Source organism: Argiope bruennichi, chromosome 9 (genome assembly GCF_947563725.1).
Source record: "Argiope bruennichi chromosome 9, qqArgBrue1.1, whole genome shotgun sequence".
In the NCBI taxonomy this organism is placed as follows: domain Eukaryota; kingdom Metazoa; phylum Arthropoda; class Arachnida; order Araneae; family Araneidae; genus Argiope; species Argiope bruennichi.
This window is the reverse complement of record NC_079159.1, coordinates 127301291-127327456: the sequence shown is the minus strand read 5'-3', so window position 1 is coordinate 127327456 and position 26166 is coordinate 127301291. Positions and strand designations below refer to the sequence as shown.

Below are 26166 nucleotides of genomic sequence, written 5' to 3'. Positions count from 1 at the left end.
TGCCGAACTTCTTTCCCATACAGTATTCCAAGAAATATTTGACTTTCGTAACTACGCACGATAAATGAAAGAAATAAAATCTTATTTGAATGAGCGGTAATTTGTATCTACACTAGAGACTGCCGACCACCCATGCCGAAAAAGAGGGTAAGAAAAATCTCTCACATTTTCAGTGCACTTTAATAACATCTTACTGGTCTCAATGCTGTAAATTTTCAAAAAATTTTAAACACAGAATGAAACCATCCAGAGGGTCAACACATACAGCAAGGGACTGCATGTTGGCCAAATTATCTTTTAGTCATGATGTAAGGGAGAAATAGGATTTGATTAGTGTTGCTTAAATAATATAATTACTTATGTTATGAGACCTGAGAAACCACGATATTGAGAATAATGATATGAGGAAAACTAAAGTGATAATAGAGGCAGTAAATGATCATAATAATAGATAATAAAAGCATACCGAGTTCCAATCTTAAAAAGCAAGAAATTTCTGTATCTTTTATTGGTTATTTTATTAATTCTATTGGGATGATTGCACCTGTGGCCACATGTTACCAAATCCTGCAATTGCTGTAAAGCAACAAACACAATAAGAATACAACATACAAAAGAAAGCTCAATACTAACCAGCAGATAAAACAATTTCAATTTTAGTAAACTGAGCCAGCTGTTTTGAAACTTGATACACTTGAACAGCAAGTTCCCTTGTAGGCAACAAAACTAAAACTCTGGTAACAGGCTTGTCCTTAGGTTTAAAAAGCAAACGCTCTAATACAGGAAGCATGAATGCAGCAGTTTTACCTAGAAAATTCATATAAGAATTAAAAAGAATTTTTTATATCAAGTAATTTTATGTGACAAAGAAAATTTCAAAAGGTCTTGCAAAATTATTATAAAAAGATTAATACTTATTAAAAAATGCTACCATTAACAAAATATTTATAACTTTGTGTGCGTATTTTTGTTACAACACTATGAGAAAAAAGCACATACATTTATTGCTGTCTAATAAACTATGGTAATTTAAAAAATTTTTGATAATCATACAAAGCAATATTAGATTTTGTAATTCAATTATACTTTTTGCAATGCTAGTATGCTATAATGCTTAAAATCTTATTTTATTTTATTTAATTACCGTTATCAGATAAGATAATTTAATTTTCAAATTACTTGATAACATTATTTAAAGAATGTAATATCATATTTTATTCAGTTTTACTTATTATGTATCATTAAATTCTTTCATTTTAAGTTCATTATTTACTACTTAGCTTAAATTTCATAACAATACCAAAAGCCATTTTAATGGAGGTAACTAGTTAATGCTTTATATTCAATCAGGAGTGGGGAAGGATGCTTCCTCAATTAAATAAATTACATTACACTATAGAGTAAACAAAATCTGGCTATTTTGAACGACGTTTAATATACAAGCCATTATAAAATCTTTGCTTTCAAGAAAATAGCAATTCAGTCAATGTTTTAAAGATAACTATTGAAATATTGGGCATTCAATAAAAAGTTCATGTGAAGCAAAGCAAATAAATTCGTAGTGACATTCTGCTTGATTTGAATCCTGTAGCTACTATTACTTTCATAAAATTTGTTATTGTTCATTCTCAAAGTCGAAAGCCCTCAGCGCATTTGCACATACATTAAGAAGCATTTATTTTGTCTAAAAACGGATGAGAGGAATGATGGAAGGAGGAGATATTTACATTAAGCATTAGGAAAGATTCCTATTATTCGCAGAATTAGGAGGCGTAATAGCTGCTCATCTTTCTGCGTATAACTTCTAAGAGAAGCACATTCGTTGAAAAGTTTTAATCATAGGCTCTTGAAATAAACAATATTTATTAACAAACTGTTTACATTTTGACATGCATGTGAAGTTCTCAGCAATTTATGCATAGTCCTTTTCGAAAATCGATTTGTATTCAACAGACTAGGGTATAAAAATGTCCTCTAATGAATTTGGACTAGAGGTCTAATAAAAATTGGACTAGCAGTCAAATAAATGCAATTTTTCAAAATAAATGAGAATTATTTCAAATACATTTTCTTAATTAAAAAGTACCAAGACATTTAAAAGAAAGTTACATGAAATACATGAAATCCAATGCAAAGAAAAAAAATATTTCATCAAATAATTACCAGTTCCAGTGGCAGCACAGCCATAAATATCTTTACCCATCAATGCCACAGGAATTGTTGCTGCCTGAATAGGAGTTGGGTGAAGAAAGTTCATAGTCGTAATAGCCTGCATTTATAACAGATAATAATTAAACTACGAAGAATTACTATAAAAAATGGAAAATGAATTATAAATTTTATAATTAAAAAAAGTCTATTTGAAATTTCTAATTACAGAATAAGAGACTGATAATTAACACAAATATATTATATAATGACATACATTGCAATATTTACAATCGAAGGCATCGCATGCTCTACATTTTTTTTGTCAACACAACAGACCGGCACAGCCCGTTTGCAGAAGTTCTTAATTTCAAAAGTGTAAAAATAAGCAGCAATAGTGACATTAAGGGGGTAAAAAATTTATCAGCAAAGATCATAATTTTAATGCAGAAAGTGGTAACCATAACTATTCTGCAGAATTGTTTATTTGGTTTGCTATCTTTCTTGGTGACGCAAAGGGTACACTATAGTAAGAATTTACCATTATGGCAACTTTCCAGCAAATTTTTTCTTGCATCACAGATGGTGGAGGAAATTTTCATTTCACTATCATAACTGGACATAATACACTTACATGAATATCACAATTATTAGGGAAACATTAAAGCACTGCTTACAAGCAAAGCAGACTTCAACCTGGGCTGTTATTTTTTGCAATAATCAGCCATAATTGGTTAAATTCTACTTCAACTAAAATTAATCTAATGACAAAAATAAGCTGAAGGTAATAATGAAAATTTTACAATATATTAGAGATATTTTAATCTATAAAATAAAATAATTAATTTGAATAAATTAAGAGCATTCCTATATATTCAAACAATCTCAAAAAGTTGAAAAGATTACAATCCGAGCACGAGGCTTCAAAAATTCATACACTCTTATAAAGATTGTAGCTTGATGACCACAGGTCATCTCAATTGTTAACAAGCATGGAGTCTTTGACTGATGATACTGTTGGCGAACCACTATAAAATCTCTTTGGCTTAGTAGACTCCAGAACGGCACCCAAACTACTAACTTCTTTGAGAGAAGATTTGGGTGGTTTGGCATCCATCACAGATAAAATTAATAATCTGTCATACCATTCAAACAATAATGCAGCTCAGGGTACAACTAAAAATTCCGATACCCGAGTTACTCAACCTGAACAGGAAGTCACTCAGTTAATTACATTGGTTGGCAAGTTTACTTGAGCAATACGCCAGACACATTCGTCAAATAGAAATAGGCCATCAAACATTGCATGAGTATTATGGGATACTGAATTGCAATATGAGAAATGAATCACCAGATTCTTTGAAAGCTGAAAATTGTTGAAGTTTGAATTTCTTTAAGAGGTGACCATACATTATGTTAAAAGAAAGACATGTTACAAAAGAGATTAGATCATTTTCAATTATTAATTATTGGTTTTATTATTCAAAAATGAAATTAAAATTCCCTTTTATTAGATTAATCAATTGGAAGGCATAATAATTTATGATAAATAATTATTTTTTTACGAATTATTTTTCATAATTTTCCACTCCTTAACAGTTAACATTTATTCCTTTAATTTCTACAAGAAATGTTTTAAAATAAAATTTTCCATAATACACAACATTAAAAAAAAAAACGATTAATATCTGAAATTTCAATTAAAAATGCACATATCCATTTAAACACCTTTTTTTACTTTCCACTAATTAATTTGCAATCCCACTTAAATAAAGAAACAAATATAATTTTGATCAATATCATTAAAAGTAAATATTTTTTTTATATCAACTAAAGTATGAATACTTACTTTTTGCAATGGTCTAGAAAGATTCATTTGTTGAAATGTCATAGATGGATCATATTGCACTTCATCACCAAATATTCTATCAATATCACCATCTATCTGTGCAAACAAAAACAAAAATCCAAACTTTGATAAATATTAAAAAATTATTTAAAGTTCAGCAATAGCCAAAAATAACAGAATATAATCCAAAAGTAAGGGATATTTGCATATTTTGATGAATTGTGATATAAATTTTAAATAAAATTCTTAAATTTCAAATATTTTATTTCATTTTTAGATATTATTATGAATACATTTGGATCTATAATTGTTCAGTACACTTTTCAATAACCCAAATACCCAATTGTAAGGAGTTTGTTAATTCATTAAAGGATTGAATTGATATCAGTTTCATCCCTCCCCCCCCCGCACACACACAGTTTATAATATGTAGCATGGTATGATATCTGAATAAAAAGATTTCATTTCTTCTTTTAAAATATTGGATAAAGTATTGTTTTAATAAAATGAGAAACTGATTTTTAAATCCTTAATTTTCCTCATTTTTAATTTCCTATAATAAACAACCATTAATTTTAATGAACTTTCGGTACTTACGTACCATCGAAACCATGCCAACTTTCACACATATCTAAAGCACTAAAATGGAAATTTTAATGCTGGTAACATTGAATTTTATTCAATGTTGCTAATATAGTTGCTATTTATGTCATGAAGTTTCTATATATGTCATGTTCATATTATGTCTATTCTTTAAAACAAATTAGATATATTTTTCTCTTTTAGAGCAGTAAATATATTTTTACATTCTTTATTGCAGTCACTTAAATGGCTCCATACTTAATATTAACATAAATCCAACAGGCTCCAACATGAATATTTTTTCCACCGTGCGTGTGTGTTAATTTTATTTTTAAAATTAATGTTTGCTAAATCTGCTTACTTTTCTAAATATTTGGAAGTTGAAACATTGAATTAAAATTTAATTTTTCCTTTGTTTCCAACTGTTATACATATTATGTATTCCAATTCTTATACATGGGGGAAGCCATATTCAACGGCTTCCCAATTAATAATATCCTTGGAATTTGAAATTCATAAAATTTGCATTCTTTATAAATTTATTTATCTGAAATTATGCTTCCATTTTTGTTTGCATCTCCCTCCCTCTATCCAACTGCCTAACTTGAAAAACCACCACTCCTAATAATAAAATTAAGGCAATTTTTTTTAACATAATACAATATTAATTACCGCAATAATATATCACTTTGCAGTGATCAGTTTAATGATTTGCAATGATAATTATTTACAATTGCAATTACATTTTGCAACAAAATTATATAACTATATTGCCACTTAAATCTGGAAAATAAAATAAAAATCCCTGCATTTCTGTATCGCGACTAATAGGCATAATTTTCTTTTATCATAATTAAATGACCCAGGCAAGGCGTCATCTATTAAGGACTTTTTCAGAGCCTAAAAACTGTAAATTTTTACACTTATTTTAGGGTTACCTTTTCATATCTGTGTAATCATTTATCAGTGAAAAATAAAATCGGTTTGAGCTAATTTTCTTAAGAATTAGGCCTACAATTTGTGTTAATATTTTGTTTATGTTTCCTGCATTTAAGTGGGGCATTACAGAATTTATGTTAAAATGTGAACAGTTTATATCCTTTAACTTATTTTTTCTCTGATAAATTCTTGAAACATACAATGCAATTTATAAACATATATATATATATATATATATATATATATATATATATATATATATATATATATATAAACTACCAGTACAAAGCCCTTTGTACTACTCAGTACAAAGCCTTCTACATTAACTCGGCACATTACTGGCAACTACTTTCATGATTCACTGGACTGCGTTCACATTTAGGTAAATGGAGGGCAAGTACTCAATGTAGTTGCCAGTAATGTGTCGATATTATAACAGTATCGTTATAATATCGATACAACAGTTATAACAGTATAACATATACATATTATAACAGTGAAATCTGGCATAAAAACTTTGTTTTCTAGTATTAGTAGACAAAGAAATGAATTTAAAAACTCTGGCATACCCGGATTTTTTTGTTATCTAACCAGTCCTTCTACCACATTAGGCCAGATACTCGGAAGTGTACCGTACAATATCAGAAGAAATGCAAGAACAGCACTCATGTGCTAGTTATAATGGAATAAAAATACTCTATAGTTTTAATGAATGGAGAAAGCAAGTTCTATAATAAATGTGGTGTTAAACCAAATGTAGTTTATGAAGTAGTAAAATTTTTGGACATGTGTTAAAAATTTTTATAGTTTGTTTCATAAATATAAAATACTCTGCTACCCTTTATGCAGGGTGCACAATAAAGAAATGCTGCAAAAATGAAGCCTTTTCTAAGAACCTTAGCCAAAAAAAATTAAATAACTTTGTGTTCGCCCACGCACATAGACCTGTATATTTTCTCGGTGTAATTTTATAAAAATGAAAATTTTAATAAGTTTTTTTAAAAATCAATTTTAAATTTTAAAACTTTTGCATTTACAAAACATCTATTTTAAAACAAGGGATTCCTTTTTGGTCGGCCAAAAAAAATTGTAAAGAAATGTTAACGATGAGTCCACTAAATGAAAGAAATATACTTTCCCCATATTATTAGTATTTCCCTCAACAGAGATAAAAGCTTTTCCTCAAAATTCAAGATTTGTTAAGACCTGCTGAGGTAAGATACAACAAAGAAAATGCAATCATATAATATTACAAATCTAGAATTGATCTAAGATGTGCTGAGAATGTTTTCACCCCTTCAGAAAGAAAAAAAAACACTTGGATATAAAATAAGAATTTTTAAAACCATTACATAACAGCCATTAAAAATAAGCAATTTTTAAGGACTGATGCTGCACATGCGAATTCCTAAATAGCTTTATGACTTACTGAAACAACTTTGTCAGTCTCAAATAGTCCTTTCTTCTTCTTCTTTTTCTTTTTCACCTTTAGAACATCTGAAATCGAAAACAATAAGCAAACTGCAGTTTAATAAAAAAATTTAAGAAATTTAAGAAAAAAATTAAAATACATTTTGCTGAATAAACACAATATTTTGAATATATTTTTAGAAATTTGTTTGTATAATTTTAAAGAGCAATATAAAAATAGGTTTTGAAACAAGAATGCTTTAATCTGACAAAATAAATACATCCCATTATTCTTTTTGTGAACAGTGACTCATATTTCATTACTAAATATTAAATGACTGCATATTTTATTATTAAATGTTAGCTTAGTCACTATTTTAATACCAGAGTAATCACAATTTCTAAACATCAATCACCATTCACAAATTTTTGTAATCTTAATAAACCATATTGTTAAATCTATATTTATAATGAAGAATAAATGTATGTGTGTTGGTGTTCTGTAGGTCAAACTGTTTGATCTACAGCAACTAAATTTGGCACATATATAATTGGAGGTCAAAAATGTGCACCATGGTTCTTTTATTATTATTATTTTTTTTTTTTTTTTTAACTAAGCAAAAATGTGAGGTTTTTCTGCTTTAACTTCCAAAAATATTACATAAAAAAAAATTGATTTTTGCATCATCTAAAAGCTCAAAAAATAATTTTTTCAATACCAAAGTTTTAACTTTTAAATTTCTATTTTTAATGAATTTCTAAAAATATTTTAATTATCTTTTTCATCAATTTATTTCACACAAAATAAAAATAAAACATAACCTGTACGAGGATGCTACAAGTGTGTGGGAAAAATTAGCTTTTATCAGTGCATTGCCATCACATTGACAACACCTCAAAATGAAAAATTAAGTTAATTCCTAATCTTTCATGTTCAGCATGCATTTGTATGATATGGAATAAATATGAAATGTAATTTCTGTAAAAAAAAAAAAAATGCAAGATCGGGGCTCAACTGATAATTTCTAAAACTTTATTAATGGTGTATATATCTAATAAAAAATCATCTAAATGAAATTATATTTTATGTTGTTTGAATCAGTAAATGTTCTGATGAATTACTAATGTAAACTTTTATACAAATACTTTGTATTGTAAGTCATATTTAATAAATTATTTTTTAGACATTAATATTTAAAATAAAAAAAGTTCCACTCTTTTGAAATTTAAATGATTGAGTTATGAAAACTTGAATGTCTCTATTCTATAAAAACAAGCGATTCTAGAATTCTCAATCAAATATTTTGAAGAAAATATGCTAATCAGTCTTTGGATTTTTCCCAAGACTGATTGTCTAAAATATTATATTGTTGCTTGTCTTTAATTAATATATTCATAGCTTTATAACTCATTCAGTCTTTATTACAGAAAATTGGAAGATTAAATTGTCAAGATAATTTTTATGAATATCATTTATAAGATGGAAAAAAACTGTGTAAAATTAAGACTTCATAATTGTTTTCAGAACTACATTTACTGATTGAAATAAAATATTATTTACCACATTTAAATCTTTTTGAAGGTAAAATGGATTTTATGATGAATCAGCAATTTCTAATGATTAATTCTTGGAAATATTACATAAATTATAAAAAAGAATATTCTGTGGTACACAATGCTGAAGGACAGGATTTTCTGTAGTTGTATTGAAAAAAAAAAGTTTGGTTTTACAAATGTATTAAAGTTTTATCTCTTCTATTTTAAATTCAAATTTAAATCTTATGGCAGCTGAAATATCGCGAAGCCTTTATAATAAAATGAATTACGAGATTATCAAAACTTAAAGCTTAGATTGTAAAAATATTATGCTGAAGTTGCTATTGTGAGACCAAGGTACATAAATATTTAATTGAAAATTTTAAAGAACATTATTCCTGGCAAATCAGCTGATCACCAAAGGTGACTAATATTAAAATAAACAAACTGTAATACATAATATGCCAACCCTGATTATCACATGCAGATAAAAGTTACTTTGAAAATTTTTTCAAAGAATTATGAATACAAAGCTGTTAATAAAAATTTCCAAATCATTTAAAAAGATAGCCTTCTTAAGAGCAATTTTAAAAAAATGAATATTCTGAAAAAAGAATTGAGAGTGATTTTATATTATTGAATATCACAAAATCAAACCAACACACACAAAAAAAGCAAGCTTAAAAAAAATTACTATCTAAATTTAATCAGTAATTTTAACCCTCTGTACTCAAAAGTGTCTTGTGGTCACCAATTGAAACTTAACCAAAAAAAGTTTCTAGTATATTAAATATTATATGCAATGTTGTATGAAAAAGACAGGGTGAGGTTTGAAAAAAAATTTAACTTTGCATTTTATACCTCTTAACAATGAAATGAGATTTTATATTCTGTTAATAATCATGCATCTAATTACTTTTCCAAGTGTAAAGGGTTAAATGAACATTTAATGACAACATATTTTAAACTTAAAAAGTTATGCACAAGTTATTTATTAGATATTTAAATTTTCATACTCTATTTATTACAAATATGTTGGACAAATATTGACCGCTTTCTCTAAAGAATAGACAATGAAACAAAATTTACTGCAACTTAAAAAATAAAAGTTGAGTATCATAACTGACTTTTTAACTCATATTGCACTGCTTTGTGTAGAAAGATAAATTTTAAATAAAGTCAAGAATTTTGCTATATTTTTTTTTTTTTCACACATTAGGAAGAAAGAACAGACAAGCAAGTAATATGGACCACAGTAATGCAGCACAACAGAAAACAGGGTGCGTGCTGAGAAACTGCTACAAAAATTAAGTACTTTTAAGCACTTTTTAAGCAACTTAGCCCAAAAAATTAAGCACCTTTATATAAGTATGCATACGTAAACTGTGTATTTTCAAAGCATTGTATTTTTTCTGTTTTATAATAATGCATAGTTTTTATTGAAAAAAATATCTTAAAAATTAATTTTCAATGCTTATTTTTTAAATTTTAATAATTATTTCTGTAATTGTACAACATCTATTGTAAAATTATGCCTTTTTGGATTTGACAAAAGCATGGAAATGGCCATAAAAATGGGGGGGGGGAGGAAGCATTAGTATCAAAAAAAAATTAAGTGAACTTTTATAAGATTAACAATAAAGATCTGTGAACTTTTTCAACATTTCTTAAAATTAAAATAAAATAACAGATAAATACAACATTTCTGAAAATATTGATAGTGATATAGAAGTTCAGTAAGACTACAAATTTTGTATTTGATTTTTATACGAGCAACAACAATTAAGATCCAATACGGCTGGAATGGAAAGAGTAAATTTTTCCTGTGCTGACTCATTCTATTAAGCAATTTTATTAGCAATTTTGTAAAATGCCAGGGATGCTTATTTAGAACAATACCATGTTCTAAATAATCATCCCTGGTATGCGGTTGAAATTATTTGAAAAGCAAATTTGTATTTTAAACGCATTCTTCCCAATTGATTAAAAAAAAAAAATTCGACTCAAAACTGCACTTATAGTAAAATTGCATACCAAATTTGATATATTTGTTATATTTTTGAATAATCGCATTTACATATTTCTGAAATTACAGACTAACATGCAGTGAACCCCTTGTTAGATTTGGCTCAAATTTTAACAAATGTTTCTACAATATATATTAAATCTGTATGCCAAATTTTAACTATCTAGTTCTCTTCATTTTGAAGTTATCATGCTAACTTATATTCGAACAGAGAGATAGACAAATAGATTTCCTCTAAATAGATGTTGCTGAAAATTTGATTGAAATCTACAGGATTGGTGGTGTGAAAACAAATCAAATTTCATCCATCTAGCTCAAAGTATTTGTGTTATCTTTGTCACAGACAGACATTTTCTGAAAATGTGTTTACGAATTCAAGGAGGTATGAAAAGTGGCGATTCACTAAAATCTTGAGTTCAAATTTTTTGACGATTGCAATATTTTTTCTAAATTTTGTATACCAGAAAGAAAAAATGCCAATTGAAACCTTTTAAAAAAAATGCAAGACAATATATAGCATTGATTCAAAATTTAACAAAATTTATAACATGAAGAATTTTATTCAATGAACATGCTTTTAAATCATTTAAATTTAAATAAAAGCAAAATTTAAGAAAGCATTTCCCCCCTCCCCTTCTTTTACTACAATATTAACAGATGCAGAATAATGTGATTGAACGGTTCAAAGAAGCAATATAATTTTAAATTTCATTATAATAAAATTCCTTGTTATAAACTGTGTACAATACTAATTTCTCAGAAATTATTTTTTTAAAATTACATTCCACCAAACAAAATTTTTATTATTCTAAACCTATTCTTTTTTTTAACCTTTAAAACAGTATTAAAATAATTTATATTCGATATTATGCTTTGATGTTATGATGAAAGCACATTAAAATTCTATTTTTTTAATTAAGTTTCGAATTAAAAGTTTGAGAAAACTGTTCTTAGTATGCCTCTAGTGCCCCAAAAATAATTTCACAAATTTCATGCTCCTAACTTCAATGGCTTTATGCTGGGAGTTGCTCAGGACAAGACTTTATATATATTACAAGAGATTTCATGGGGGAAAAATAATCTGTAACAGTTATAAAAAGAAAAAAAAAATCGTTATAAAATGATAATAACTAAATCCTGACAAAAAAAATTGTAAAAAATTTTTTTTTATTCCTTTAAAATTATTTAAGTGCCAGATCCAGCAGTTTCTTTTTTTTTTCCCCTTAATCAAAACAAATTTAGCAAGATTAAATAAATAAAACAATAAATAAAAATGTTCAAATGGATGGGGACATACAAAATATATAATTATTGAAAAGATATCAAAATCGCAAAAAGATATCAAAATCACAGAAATATATCGCGATCATTGACAAGTTAGGGCTTCGTGTTAAAATTTCATCATACAATATTTTAAGCGATTGACTAACCTAATTACATACCGCTATTAATTGCAATTCAATATAGTACAGTTCAATGCCTGTAATAGGTCATTCAAGCGATTGCTCAAAAACAACATATTAATGAGAATAATGATCGAATATGTTAGTGTTTTTAAAGCAGCTTTTCCTATGTTCGATTTATTGTTTTGGCGCATCAAATTCATCCTGATGTTTTCTATTTTCCGTTGATCGTATATTCTTCTTTAACAACGCATAAAAGTTTAAATATATACTTACCAGGCATAATTTAAATAAATTTTTCCAACATCTAAAACTCTAAAAATGGAGACTGGAATGTTTTTCAATTTGCAATAAGTATGGCATTAGGGTTTGACGGTTTCTCAAACCTGGTTTTAAAAAAACGGTTTTTAAAGTAAATTTGTCACATTTGAAAACCGGTATTTAAATTAAGAAAACCAGTTTGAAGAATTCCTACTATGCAAAAATTAATTTTAAACTTATTTGATTTGAAACACCATTCTTCAAAATTATATCAGAAAAGAAAAGTATTTAAATTTAATTCTTGGCTGCAACACAAAGTGGAATAGTATGGAAAACATGATTGGAAGATCTCTGGCAGTAAAAGAATGTGCTGTTTTAGAATTGGATGATAATGGTTCTTCTTGTATGTGGAACGAAGCTGAATATCCTTAACTTTTAGAACTAAGTCTTGGAACTCGTCTAGCAGCTGAAGGTTTAGGGCGACAAGATACCAATTTATTAACAAATGAAGGTATATTTGAATTTCTGTTAATAGAAATGAAAAATTTAAACACTGAAATTATTATATGCTTTAGAAGAATGAATTCAAGAAAGAAGACAAGTGGAATTAGCAACTTTTTTGCTGTATTTGCAAAATCCATAAAACATTTCTACTTCAGTGATGAAATCTAGTATACATTCTTTAGCCTCAAAAACCACAATTATTAAGTTATCAGGAAGGATATTATCTAGAATATTTCTAAATTCTTATGCGGAAACCGATTCTGATGAAGAGCAAATCGAAGAAACTACTCATCGGAGTAATGCTTTTTAAAAAGAAGCCATGGAAAAATCAATTCATAAGTTTCTTGAAGACCCTGAAGAAATACTTACATTCAAATTGAAACCAAAAACATTGAAATTTCATTATTTGAGTTAATGAATAAAAGAACAAGAAAACTTAGATTTGCTATTTGATGCCATGAAAACTATATAATGAATCTTAGTAGCTAGTGAACTAGTATTTACAATTTCAGGCAATACTGTGTACAAAATAAGAACAAGACTTAGCCACCGTTCAGTGGATATTTTATGTTTTTTAAAAGCCTATTTTCTTAAAAGAAATTAAAATTAGTGAAAATAATATAAATATTATTTGAAATGTTTGTTTGAGTTTTCATTATTTTGTGTAGGTAATATGTATATGTAATAATTTTTTTTTAATATTTTGACTTTGATATTGATTTAGTTTGTTATTTTAAATAAGTCAATACAATATTTTCCCATATTCAATTTTTTTGACAAAAATTCAAAAACTGACTAAAACTAGTTTTTTGGAAATATTGAATTTTAAAACCGGTTTTTGTACAAACCATATATGACATAGTATGCATTCCGTACTGCCCCTTCCAGAAAACTGTTTCAGTACTTCAATAAATGACAATGCACATTGTTGAAGAAAAAAGGAGCAAAAAATAATCTTTAAATGTTATCTTAATATGTTCTGAAACCCCTGGAATACTTCTTTAAATTCTTCCCTTTTGTTAGTTTTTTTTTGATAAAAACTGGTAAACAAGCCTTAACGGCCGCCATTTCGAATTATCATATTCAACTAGTGAGGGAACAAAACAAAACGAAAAGCCTTCTTTGTCTTCACAAGAAAATTTAAGCACTTTTTAAGGACCTTTTCTGTAAATTAAGCCCTTTTAAGGTGCTTAAAATGATTTTCAAATTTAAGCACTTTTCATGATGCCACACACCCTGGAAAAATCATCCCTTAAATGGTATAAAAGTATTACAATTTATATTTTGAATTGTCAATTCAAAACTGAATTGGTCTTCAATTTTGAAATTTAAATATTGAAAACTATTACTCAGAAGACAGTTACAAATCATCAAAAAATTGCAATAATTTCAAGAAAACTTTGAAAAAATTATAGTGTTGAATGTTGTATTGCTATCTATTTAATAAACAATTTCAACTAACCATTTATATCTTCATTTTCAGATGATAAAACAGCTAATTCCTCTGTTTCACTTTCTAGTATACCACTATGCTGCTGGAGCTTTTCTTCAGCTTGGTTTTCCTTCTCTTCTGCTTTATTCTGCACAACATTTTGCAGTTTATTCAACTGAAAGCAAAAAAAAAAAAAAAAAAAAAAACATTTTGTTACCAGATTATCATTAATTGTGCCTTTTATAATAATTTCTATCAAAATTAGTATTAAAATTTACTTAAAATTCAATGGATAGAAAATTTTGGGATTCAATTACACAAATTGTGTAATAATGAGAAATTTCACTGAAAAGGGATATTGATTCCAATTTAATAAAAGGCATGAATTCATTATCTATATTCAAAATGTAAGGGGAAGGGACATGAGTCATTAACAGAATTTAATTTCATAGAACTTTGTCGCAAGCATCTCTTCTGCCACTTTCTTGTCAATTTTAAATTTATCACAAATCTATTTTCTTAATTTAAGAAAGAATAAATTAATTTTGGAGCAAAGATTCAATTTTTAAATGTTTGATGGTTTCAATTGATGCAGAGAAGAACAGCTTATATTAAGAAAAAGAATTTAAATCAACTAAACTCTAAACAGTAATCAGAAGTTGGAATGTGTATCCACTTATTGAAAAACAAAATAATAATAAGAATAAACGGCCATAATGCAAAATGAAATTAAGTCTAATGATATTTAACTGAAACTCAGCAGAAAAATACATTCATTAAATAATAATTTAAAAAAAAAAGACCATACAATACACATTACCAAAAAAGAGTCTGCTATTTTTACCTTCCTTTGGCGCCTTTCTTCTCTAATTTGAGCAATCTTTTCTTCTAATGTACTTGGCTTACTCCGAAATTTTGAAAAATCATTCCAAGAAGCATTTTGGAAAGCATTTTCATCAAAAATGAAGTTTGATGAAAATTTTTCTGATTCGTGCAGTTCATCATCATCAACCTACATTAAAAAAAAAGCCTTGAAATGTTATATTGTTTCATTCATGAAATATGCAAAACTAAATGGTCTGATATGAATGATATATCTGAAATAAAATGAAAATATAAATGATCTACAGTGTGACCTAAAAATTATAAATGGAACAATTCCTTACTACAAATGAATTAGAAACAATTAATTATTGACAATATTAACCAGTGTTTAATTTGAATAGATTCATACTGAAATAATTATTTAAATATCGGAGAATCCTTCCACCCCTCTTAACTTAAAGAAAATAAATTTCAAATATGCTACAAACAGGCAATATTTTTTCACAATTTACAATTATATGAAGCATGGTAAATTTAATTAAACTGGGCTTACCCTTTTTTTTTCCCCAATTTTTTTTTTAATTCTTTTTTAAATATGATATTGATCATCATTTTTAATAATTTTTATCACCAGTTTTTATGCTTAACTTTTTGTTTGATACATGGCATTTTTATTCGGTATACATAATTTACATTATTTTTTCCCATTGAAAAAAACTAAGAATGTTGAAAGTGTTTGTTGTATACAGATTTTCGATGAACGAAAGTCCAATGCATGGAATCGACTACAAACCGATTTCAATCAATTATTTAAAAAACAGAAATTATTACAAAACAAATTATTTTTAAAAGATTTTAATAAAGTTGAAAAACATGGTACAGAATTTTTTTCAATCTGTATTAAATCGTATCAAACAATAAAAACTTGCCGAGAGCAATTCATTGTCTACAAAAAAAATGTAAAGTTTGACTTTCATACCGCATTATTTAGTATAGACAAGATTTTTCTGCAATTTAATTAACATTTCTATTTAGTTGCCAAATGAAATTATAACGACATTTTGGTCTGTTATTTTTCGAGAAATGAATTTCTCACCAAGGTATTTATCTAAAAAATAAAAAAAGCAAACAGTACATTTTATTAAATAAGATATCTCACAAGCTAAGGTAAATACATAAGAACAAATTAATAAGAACTCACTTCACTACTATCAACATCAGAGGCGATTACATCGGCATCGTCTAAAGTTCTAATAATACCAAATTCATTCAAAAAAGCCATCCTACTAATTTAAAAAGGACGTAAATATACTTCGCACATGGAAATGAAAACATCACGATTACAGTTAGGGTGAACTAATTTCAATGCTTCTTTCAAACTCTACGAATACGAGAGCCTGTCAATTACATCTAGTCCTGACGAATTAAATCATCAATTTTTTTAAAAAAAATTATGGCTGTGTTCGTCGCTTTTTAGATTAATTTCTTTTAAATTCTATTATTTTGTATCATGCTAAGTTAACACGTCGTTGAAAAGAAAGATGAATGCCTTTTTGGAAAAGAGTCAAATTTTTTAATGCTGACCAGCCTCAGCAAGTCATTTTCACCAACCACCACACACTGGTTTAGCGTTTGTTTGTTTGTTTTTTCTCTCTTTATTCTCGTCTTTCTATCCAATTTCCTAGACCGAATCTTGAATAGAGGCAAAATGTATTCCTAGAAGGAGTTCAATAAATTTTTCAATTTGAATGCTTACCTTTTTATAGAAAAATTCATTCGAAATCAAGTTCTTCATTTGCTTCAGAATATCAATAAAAAAATACGAAAGAAATTTTCAAACTTCCATGAATTTCTTGCTGATTCTGGGATTCGAACATAAAATTACAAAAATAAGCACGATTTTCAGCGCTCTGCGGCGGATTGTGATGAGCGAGGTTAGAACCTGGGACCTTGTGGTTCGCAGCCCAGTTACATGACCACAATATAAAAGCAATTGCTCGTATAGCGTAGCTGTTTACTGGCTTATAAGTCTTAACCGCAGACTCTCCCTCCAGTGAGTCGGGGGTGAGCGGCACGTCTTTTGTAATACAAGGCCTCTCAACTAACAACGCTTTCAGCCCCTGACGTCATGAGGTTGGATGAATTCTGTAGAAAACAGTAGTCGTTATCGTAGTGAAGAACGGTAAATGTGTTATTGGCTTTGTTTGAAAGTTTTCTGATCTTTTTGCCTTTTTTTCTGATCGTAATGAAGATGCCTAGTGCGTGCTGTGTTCCCAATTGTAAAAGTAATTACACAAAAAATAGCTCCAATGTTTCTGTATTTTCGTTTCCAAACGATGAAAACACTACAAGAGCATGGATCTCTGCAATAAAGCGGGACGATTTCATACCTACTAAATATAGTAAGGTAAGTTTGATTTTTTTTGTACAATTTTTAGTTAATTAATTCTTTTGAAATGCGAAACATTTAAAATTATGTATAACTTCCATTTATCTTCTGTCATTTTTGTTTGCTCTACACTTAGTTGCTTGTGCTTCCAATTACTTTGGTATTGTTTGCTTGAGCTAAATAAAAAACTTCTTTGTTTTATTGTTACTTCTCATAGTCTTTTTTTTTTTATTTGTTCCTAATATTTAAAATGTTTTGTTTTTGTATCATTTTAATTATACTTCATACATATTTTTTAAAATCTGATTTAGGCCTGATATTTGTTGCTAACATTTAGGTCTGTGCTAAACATTTTCAAGAAAATCAGTTTTTAACAGTTAGAGAAGCGTTTAATACCAGTACGGGAGAACTTATTCAAGTACCACTATACTCTGTTTCACCCTAACTTGGCAGTAGTGTATATTCTTGGGATGCCGAATCGCAGTCGTTATCAGGGGAACTGGGTTACTTTAAAGTACAAAGTTACTAGAAATGCAAATCACTGGCGAAACTTTATCTCGCAAATTTTTCGCCAAATAGTAAATATTTATTTACTTTATTATATTATCACTTTATCGGAGAATTAATTGTTTCCTTATTTTCATTATTTTTTTAATATTATTGATACATTATTTTAATAAATCATTAATGTTATTTCATTTCGTTTCATCGTTTCTGAAAAGAAAACCCTAAATCTTTCAATATTCGGTAAAGCGTAGTTCGGCTAATGTTTTTCGAAAAGATATCTGTATAATCATTCACATCTTTTAAAACTTTATCTAATGTTGGGATTTCATTTCTACGAAAATATGCATGGATTTTTCGTCAAATACAGGATAATGTAAAATCATCATATTTTACAAGACCTGAATGTTTGGCGGAGATGTAAAAGAAAAGTGCGCCAAATATTTGACCTTGAAGACCGGTTCTAGCCAAAGTGGAATTCATTATGTCAATCTTTTAGTTTTATTCGTTCGCTTTATTTACAAAATACTTAACATATAAGCACTTCTAACTTGAGAATAATTTTAAATACATATTGATAAAAAAAATTATTTCTGTAATTTATGATATTATTTGATAAATTTCTGCGCATTTTAACTATTTTAAAGTCGGAATTGATGGGGAACTCTTTCCCAACGCGGAGTGTCACATTTTCTACCTTTTACAATACTGCCAAGTTAGGGTGAAACAGAGTATAGAGTGTAAAAGACAATTTTTTTTTAGAAATTTTTAATAATTATTACCAAAATCTTACAAAATACTTAAGTGATTTATTGTTATTATACTCTTATAAAAAAAAGTTTAAAATCATCTAATGAATAATAATTTTTAATTATATATATCATGACTATAGATTGTAGCAGATCAAACTTATATTTTATTCTAAAATATTATGTAAAAAAGTTAGATATAGTTGTAAGAATAATATGCATGCTCATATAGGTTTAGAAAATATAGTTTTTATTTGTTTATCTATAAATCATCAGATTAAGTAATAAACAATATTTATTATTATTTTTAAATATCATTAGTTATACGCAATCTTTAATTATAAATGAATGCAACTTTTACGAAATATCTGAAACTTTTTTAATAAAAAGTAATGAAAAGTTACTGTTTTTAAATCAATTTTTCATACTGTATAAAATCAATTGATTAATTCATGTAGAATATTGAATGGTAGTATAAATAATTACTATAGATAATCCAACATAATATTGAACTAGGTATTTATTTTGGATGAATGAATTTTTCTGTTGATTTTAAATTTTATTATTTAATACTCAATATGATTTTATTTAGTACTGTCCAACATACGTTAGCTTTTATTCTATGTATTAAGAAAATATCTATTCTGTTTTTTATTTTAAATTTTAATAAATTACTAATTTTTTTGTATCTAAAGAATTCCACTTTTTTTCTAGGTTTGTACCTGATGCTGTACCTTCAATTTTCCCTAATTTACCCTCATACTTTTCCTCAAAATCAAAAGCAAGAAGAGAAACTCCAATGGATAGGGCAACACATAAAAAAATGGGAAAACTTAAAAGCAGCTTTAAATAGCAGTCTCCAGGACAGAGCAAAAAGGGGAGATAGAAAAATTCAACACTTTTTCTGATTTAATTTTAAAATTTAAAAACTTTAAATCAAATGCATAGATTATAATTCAAAAAGCAAACAAAATAATTTTTATTGGTCTAGACACTTCTCAAACTCCTAAGGTAAGTCATTCTTTATTAATTTCTTCCAAATTAGAAGTAATTTGTAAGTTTGTATTTTAACTTATTTAATATTATAATTATTTTCATTTGTCTGTGTGAAATTTATAGTAAAGTTGAAAAACAAAATATATTTTGTTATTGTCCCTCTGCAAATAAAATGTTATGATTCAAATAGTGTGTGATTTTTTTTTATTTGTGTTTTCTTGTACCGTTTCTACAGATTGAATTGAAATTAATTATAAATGCATTGAAATGTAAAATCAGATATAATAAAAGCTAGTTTATTAAATTATATGAATTATTATTAAATTAAATGAAAATAATTCTTAATGTGAAAAAACAAGCTGTGAAAGTAATTCTTTTTTATAAACAGAATTAGTTGGTGTAAAATTGAAATTTTATATTAAATACATTAGTATTTTATTTGAAAGTTCGTAAGTAATTAGACAAGTAAACAATTACATGTTAACTTATAAAATACATGTATTACCTGTCACTACAATAAAAAAAATTATCAAAAGCTTTAAAAAGTATTAGATTAATTTGATTTTAAGCTTTAAAAAATATTTTCAGGTAAAAAACAGAACGATTTTTAATAAAATTCAAAAAAATCTCCATTAAAACAAGAAACACTAACAATAATACCCCAATGTACTATATCTATACTTATAATAAAGCTCAATGTGTGTGTGTGTGTGTGTGTTGGCGCTCTACAGGCCAGACCATTCAACCCTACAACTACCAAATTTGACACGTGTATACCTTGGAGGCCGGAAATGTGCACCTGGGGGTTATTTTTCCGAATTTTTAATTAGAATTTTATTTATTTAAAAATTAAGCGAAATTTTGGCGTGTTTCTGCTAAAACTTCCGAAAATATAACCGCACAAAAAAGATTTTTACATGAAGTTAAAGATCAAAAATTTATCTTTTAAATGATACCAATGTTTTAACCTTAAAATTAAATTTCTATTTTTAATGAATTTTTAAATAAATATTTTAACTATATTTTTCAACAATTTTTTTCTTACAAAATAAAAATAAAATTTAAGCTGCACAAGCACGTTTCGCATTCATGGGGAAAAATTAGCTTTTTTCAAGGTGTTGCCATCACATTGATTAAAGCTCCAATTAAAAATAAATTAAATCTTTTTGGAAATGAAATCTGCAAAAATATAATTTTCGGCACGTGTCTGTAGGAAATGAAACAAATATAAAATATTATTTTTTCTAAAAAATAAATTCAAGAAAAATTATTTTATGATCTTTTACACTCTCTATATTATTTATCCAATAAATCAGTTTTATTTTAAGGCAAGTTTTGTTTAATATGAACAGGATATCCATTCAAATCAGGGCCACACAACTAATTTGTAAACCTTTAGTAAAACACAGATATGCTAAAATGGTCTAAATGGAAAATGATTATATTTTATGTAACTTCATTCAATAAATGCTATAATAAATAACGAATTTTTGATTTTACATAAAGCTTCTGCTATGGAAATCACGATTAACCAAGTTTTCTTGAAACACTAATATTTTAAATAAAAAGAGTTAATTTCCAATCAACTAAATCAATCACTTAAACTGACTGATTTATGGAAATCTGAATATCACTATTCAATAAAAAAAGGATAATTTTAGATTTTCCATCGATCGTTTCAAAGAAATTACGCCAATCAGCTCGCAGGTTTCTCAAGATTAATTGGCCTAAGATTATGAAAATGTTGAGTTTTTCTAAATTTTTAACATTCAAAACTTCATAAATAAGTCTTAGTTGATCGTGGAAAATAGAAACATTCATTCATTTATTTAAAATTTGGTGTGTCCAGAATATTTCTCAGAATATGATACCTTACTGCATTAAATTTAGACTTCATAATTTTTGAAACATACTTATAGGCCGGAACGAAATGTTATTATTTATTTTATTTCAATCCTTTTGAAAGCAAAACTAAAAACTGAATTTTATGCTGAATCTGACAAATTTTTGTTGAATTATTCTTTGAGATATTACATAAATTATGAAAAATATTTTGTAGTTCACTTAAGACTTAAATACCGAGCGATTCTGTTTGTAATACTCATATTCAATAATAATAATAATAAATAAATAACAACAAAAATGATAAATAAAATAAAACGCTTCGTTTTATTAAAAATATCTTTATATTAATTGCAATTTAATCATTTCCACTTTAAATTAAAGTTGAATTTTTACCGGAAATGACAACAAATTAGCAAAATATATATATAGTAAATTGAACGAAACGATCTAAACAACAGTGTAAGTTTGGTATGACTATCAAAATTTGAAGATTAAAAATGTTTTGTTTGAGAATCTATTAAGAGACCAGTTACTTAAAATATTTAATTGAAAATTGTAGCGAGTGGTAATACTGGCGAACCGGCTGGTCGCCAAAGGCGGCTAGTTTGTAATAAATTTAAGAGCATATATTAAACCTTTTTAACAGCAACATATTTCACTGTTATAAAATAATTCAAGCCGTTTACATTATTGCGACACATATTTGATCATGGACTTTTTTTCTATTGTTCAAGATGAAGTTACGAAGACAGGGCTTATATTTCCATAATTAGTAAATTTTTGTTAAAGCTTGCTTTTAATATACTTTAGAATTTTTTTTTGTAATTGAACTAAAGTTTAATTTTACAACTAAGCAGTGAAGAAAATTTTTCAACGTTGCATTCATTTTTAAAATATCTGCACTATCCTGTAATAAAATTAAAAATATAACAATATATGATTGTTTTTATCACTTGAAAAATTACATTATTATTATAATAAGCTGAGTTGTAGTTGAATCAGAGAAATTTTCACTGGATAAGATATGATAGATCATCTGAAACATTTCAAAAATTAAAAAGAAATATTCAGTAATATACATAAAACTGTATTGCTGAATGATTCTATTCTCCGAATTCAGAAATTTAATAAGCCTGATTGGTTTCAACAAAACAGGTTTTGCATTAATTGAAGTTTATTCACTCCCGTTTTAAATGAAGGATTTACTGTCGTGCAGCTGACAGAAAATTCAAACATTATGTAGTATAGAATGGTGCATGGCGTCTGAAACAGCAGGAGTTATATGATTATCACAAATTTAAAATTCCAAGATGCTTTGCTGAAGAAACCATTTAATTTAAAATTTTATATTGACCAGCAACCTCGGTACATGTGTTGGTCGCTTTAAGCAGCTAGGAAGAAATAAGTAAAAAAAAAAATCAATGCAACTGCATTTGCAAAGCTTTTAAATTCAGAAATTGTTTTAATGATCCATTTACCCCACGGTGTGTCGTTATCCGATTGCAAAATAGTGAGAGCTTTGATCCTAACCCAAATAACTTAAAGATTAAATTTTTTTAAAATTGTAATTTATTTTAAAATGGTTTTTAATATGCTATGAGAACTTTTTTTTAGAAGCATTCGAAACATTCCGGTTGCAAATGGTTAATTATAAGTCTAAATGACCTGTATTATTTAAGTCATTTTTCCAGGCCAAATTTGTATTATGGGTATTACAAAGAAATATTTTGACAATTACTTTTATTTGTTGAAGTCATAAGGTGTATTAGCTGCATAATCCAGTTATTTCAGCATTACTGAATTATGGCAAAATATATTTAATTACAAAATTCTAATCATGCAGATAAACACCAAAAATCGATATCTCGGAAATTGAAATATCGTATGAAATTCCATAATTATGCAATTATTTTCTAAATACTGAAGAAGCAAAATTATAATTTGATGTTACTTATCGCAATTAATGTTTTAAACGCTTATTTTAAAATATTAAAATACATTGGCAATGCTTTGAAAGGATTTTTTTTCAAGAATTAAATCGCCTGTACATAATTTCGAGAAATAATTTCACAGTAAGAGGGTATTAAAATTTTTGAGAAACATATTACAATGAAAAAAATTTAGACAAACACTTTCAATTTATTAAAATTAAATTCTTATCAAATTAAATAAATCAATTTATTCTAACGCAAATTTTATGCTGTGTATTAAGAAATAATCGAAAAAAACTCTGAAAAAGAATCACACTTTCTGCATTTTCAATATATGTTATTGTCACTCTCTTCCAAACCACTAAAAGAAAAATGCTCTTAAAAATCGAAAGACAGCGATAAGCAACACCTGCCACTCACACCATGTGGTCTGCTAATGAGTCAGACCCAGCAGCGCTAAACTGACCGCAAAAGGGGAAAGCAATCCCTTTGTCAAAATCCTGACACTTTTTAGAATAAACCTGTTATTCAGACGTGCCACTTTCGGAAGTATAGCAATCTGAACGCCGCAGACAGGAGTGTTAATCCAGACGCAGTGTGCAACATAAAAAACAATCGTCCATGGCCACGGTACTGAAAAAAATGCTAAATTATCATCTGGGATGAATGCACTATGGCACACAAACATTCCCTTGATGCGTTGAACAAATATAAGATATAAAAAAAAACTATTCAGCTGCACTCTGTTACTCCTTTCAGGTGATATCAGACAAACAATTAACGTCATTCCATGTTCAACGTACGCTGATGAGATCAACGCTTGCTTGAAATCATCGCCACTGTGGCGTAATATTGAAAAGGTCCAGCTAAAAATAAACATGCGCATCCAAATGCTACAAGATCTATCTGCTGACACATTCTCGGACCAATTGTTAGATATCGGCGATGGAAAAGTTGCTATCTATAAAAATACTGGATGCATAAAATTGCCCACTAATTCTGGACTATAGTTGATTCGCAAAATGCTCTCATTGACCGCATATTTATCGATGTATGCACGCAATACATAAATCATGCGTGGATGGCAGAAAGAGCCATTTTGGCAGCAAAAAATGTGGACGTCGACGATTTAAACTTCAAGATACAAGCAGTATGGCGAGCGGTAATACTGGCGAAACGGCTGATCACCAAAGGCGGCTAGTATTTAGTAAATTTACATTGTGATTTAAATGTTATTAAATGAAGTTTGAATGTTATTAAATGGTCAATAAGCTATAGAGGACCTTAAGGTTTTCTACCATGCCGATTCTTTTATTCACACTGGGAAAAAATAAATAATATTGAATTTTATGTAAGCTAAATGTCTTAATATTAATAATGTTATTTTTAATTGAATTTAAAATATACCCAAACATCAATAAAGAAAGCGGGATTTTGCCATGGCAGCCCGTGTGACGTCACAAATAAGTTGTGAGGCCTTGTTTTACGAAGGTCGTGGTGGTTGCTGATGCTGTTGCTGCGTCAAGTGAGTCTGACGGCTTTGTGTTGCTGCGTCAAGTGAGTCTGACGGCTTTGGGTTGTTATGGGTAGATGTCGCCACAACAGCAGTACGAAGGTTGAAGGTTCATCGTCCGAAGTCACCAATGGAGCGGATTGTTAAGAGCGAGGATAGAACCTGGAACATTGTGGTTCCCAGCCGAGTAACATGACCACAATACAAAAGCAATTGCTCGTGTAGAGTAGCTGTTAACTGGCTTAAAAACTCATTACAGCTCTTAAACACTACACACGGGCATTCAAGCCATTCATTCTTTCCTCTCTATTGGACATAAAAGAACGAATCTTGAATAAAAGCACAATGTATCTATTGCTGACGAATATTTTACGAATGGTTGTTATGTAAGCAATATCAAAGTGTCACAAATACCAGCGATCAATACGTTTCAAAGATTGGTGTGATTCAAATCTAGAGATGCATAATCCACGAATTTTTGAATAACAAATAATTTTGCTATTGTTATTTTTAAATATTTGTTCCAAATATCTGTTATTTCAATCATATTATTAATTAAAAATTATTACTTAATATTAAATACAAAATTTATTAATTGTAATTAATACTAAATTTACTAATTTAAGTAACGTGTGATTGAATTAATTTATCTATTTCAGCTTACTTCTTAAATTTGATTTTTTTTCAAAATTATTTATTTAATTTCTTTATTGGAGTAAACCATTTTCTGAAAAATTTGAATTAAATATAAACATTTCTTTAAATTGTTTACTTTAGTTCTATATTCTACCAATTGATGGCACCAGCAATAAACGGAATATATGCAAAGTCAAGTCACAAGCAATTAAAAAGGATATGTATGGAATATAGAGATGCATAATCCAAAATTTTTTGAATAACAAATAATATTGCTATTGTTATTTTTAAATATGTGTTCCAAATATCTGTTATTTCAGTCATATTATTAATTAAAAATTATTACTTAATATTAAATAAAAAATTTATTAATTGTAATTAATACTTAATTTACTAATTTAAATAACGTGTGATTGAATTAATTTATCTGTTTCAACTTACTTCTTAAATTTTTTTTTCTCAAAACTATTTATTTAATTTATTTATTGGAGTGAACCATTTTCTGAAAAATTTGAATTAAAAATATATGTAATTTCTTTAAAATGCTTACTTTAGTTCTATATTCTACCAATAGATGGTGCCAGCAGTAAACCGAATATATGTAATCAAAGTCAATCATATCACGAGCAATTAAAAATGATCTGTATGGAATAGTGCATCATCATATGAGAATATCGGAAGTCACTCC

The 26166-nt window shown here is 27.5% G+C and overlaps 1 protein-coding gene across 1 annotated transcript in view; it reads right to left on the bottom strand.

Annotated features, from left to right (window-relative positions):
• Positions 1-16270, bottom strand: part of LOC129985256 (probable ATP-dependent RNA helicase DDX27) — a 60144-nt gene extending 43874 nt beyond the window's left edge. The window contains exons 1-7 of the mRNA XM_056095215.1: positions 16117-16270; positions 14935-15102; positions 14121-14265; positions 6948-7015; positions 3998-4093; positions 2164-2269; positions 634-807 (exon numbers count right to left, since the gene is read on the bottom strand). Coding sequence (XP_055951190.1) covers positions 634-807; positions 2164-2269; positions 3998-4093; positions 6948-7015; positions 14121-14265; positions 14935-15102; positions 16117-16197 — 838 coding nt within the window. The 5' untranslated portion in view covers positions 16198-16270. The remainder of the gene's footprint in view (positions 1-633; positions 808-2163; positions 2270-3997; positions 4094-6947; positions 7016-14120; positions 14266-14934; positions 15103-16116) is intronic.
• Between the last annotated feature and the right edge of the window lie 9896 nt (positions 16271-26166).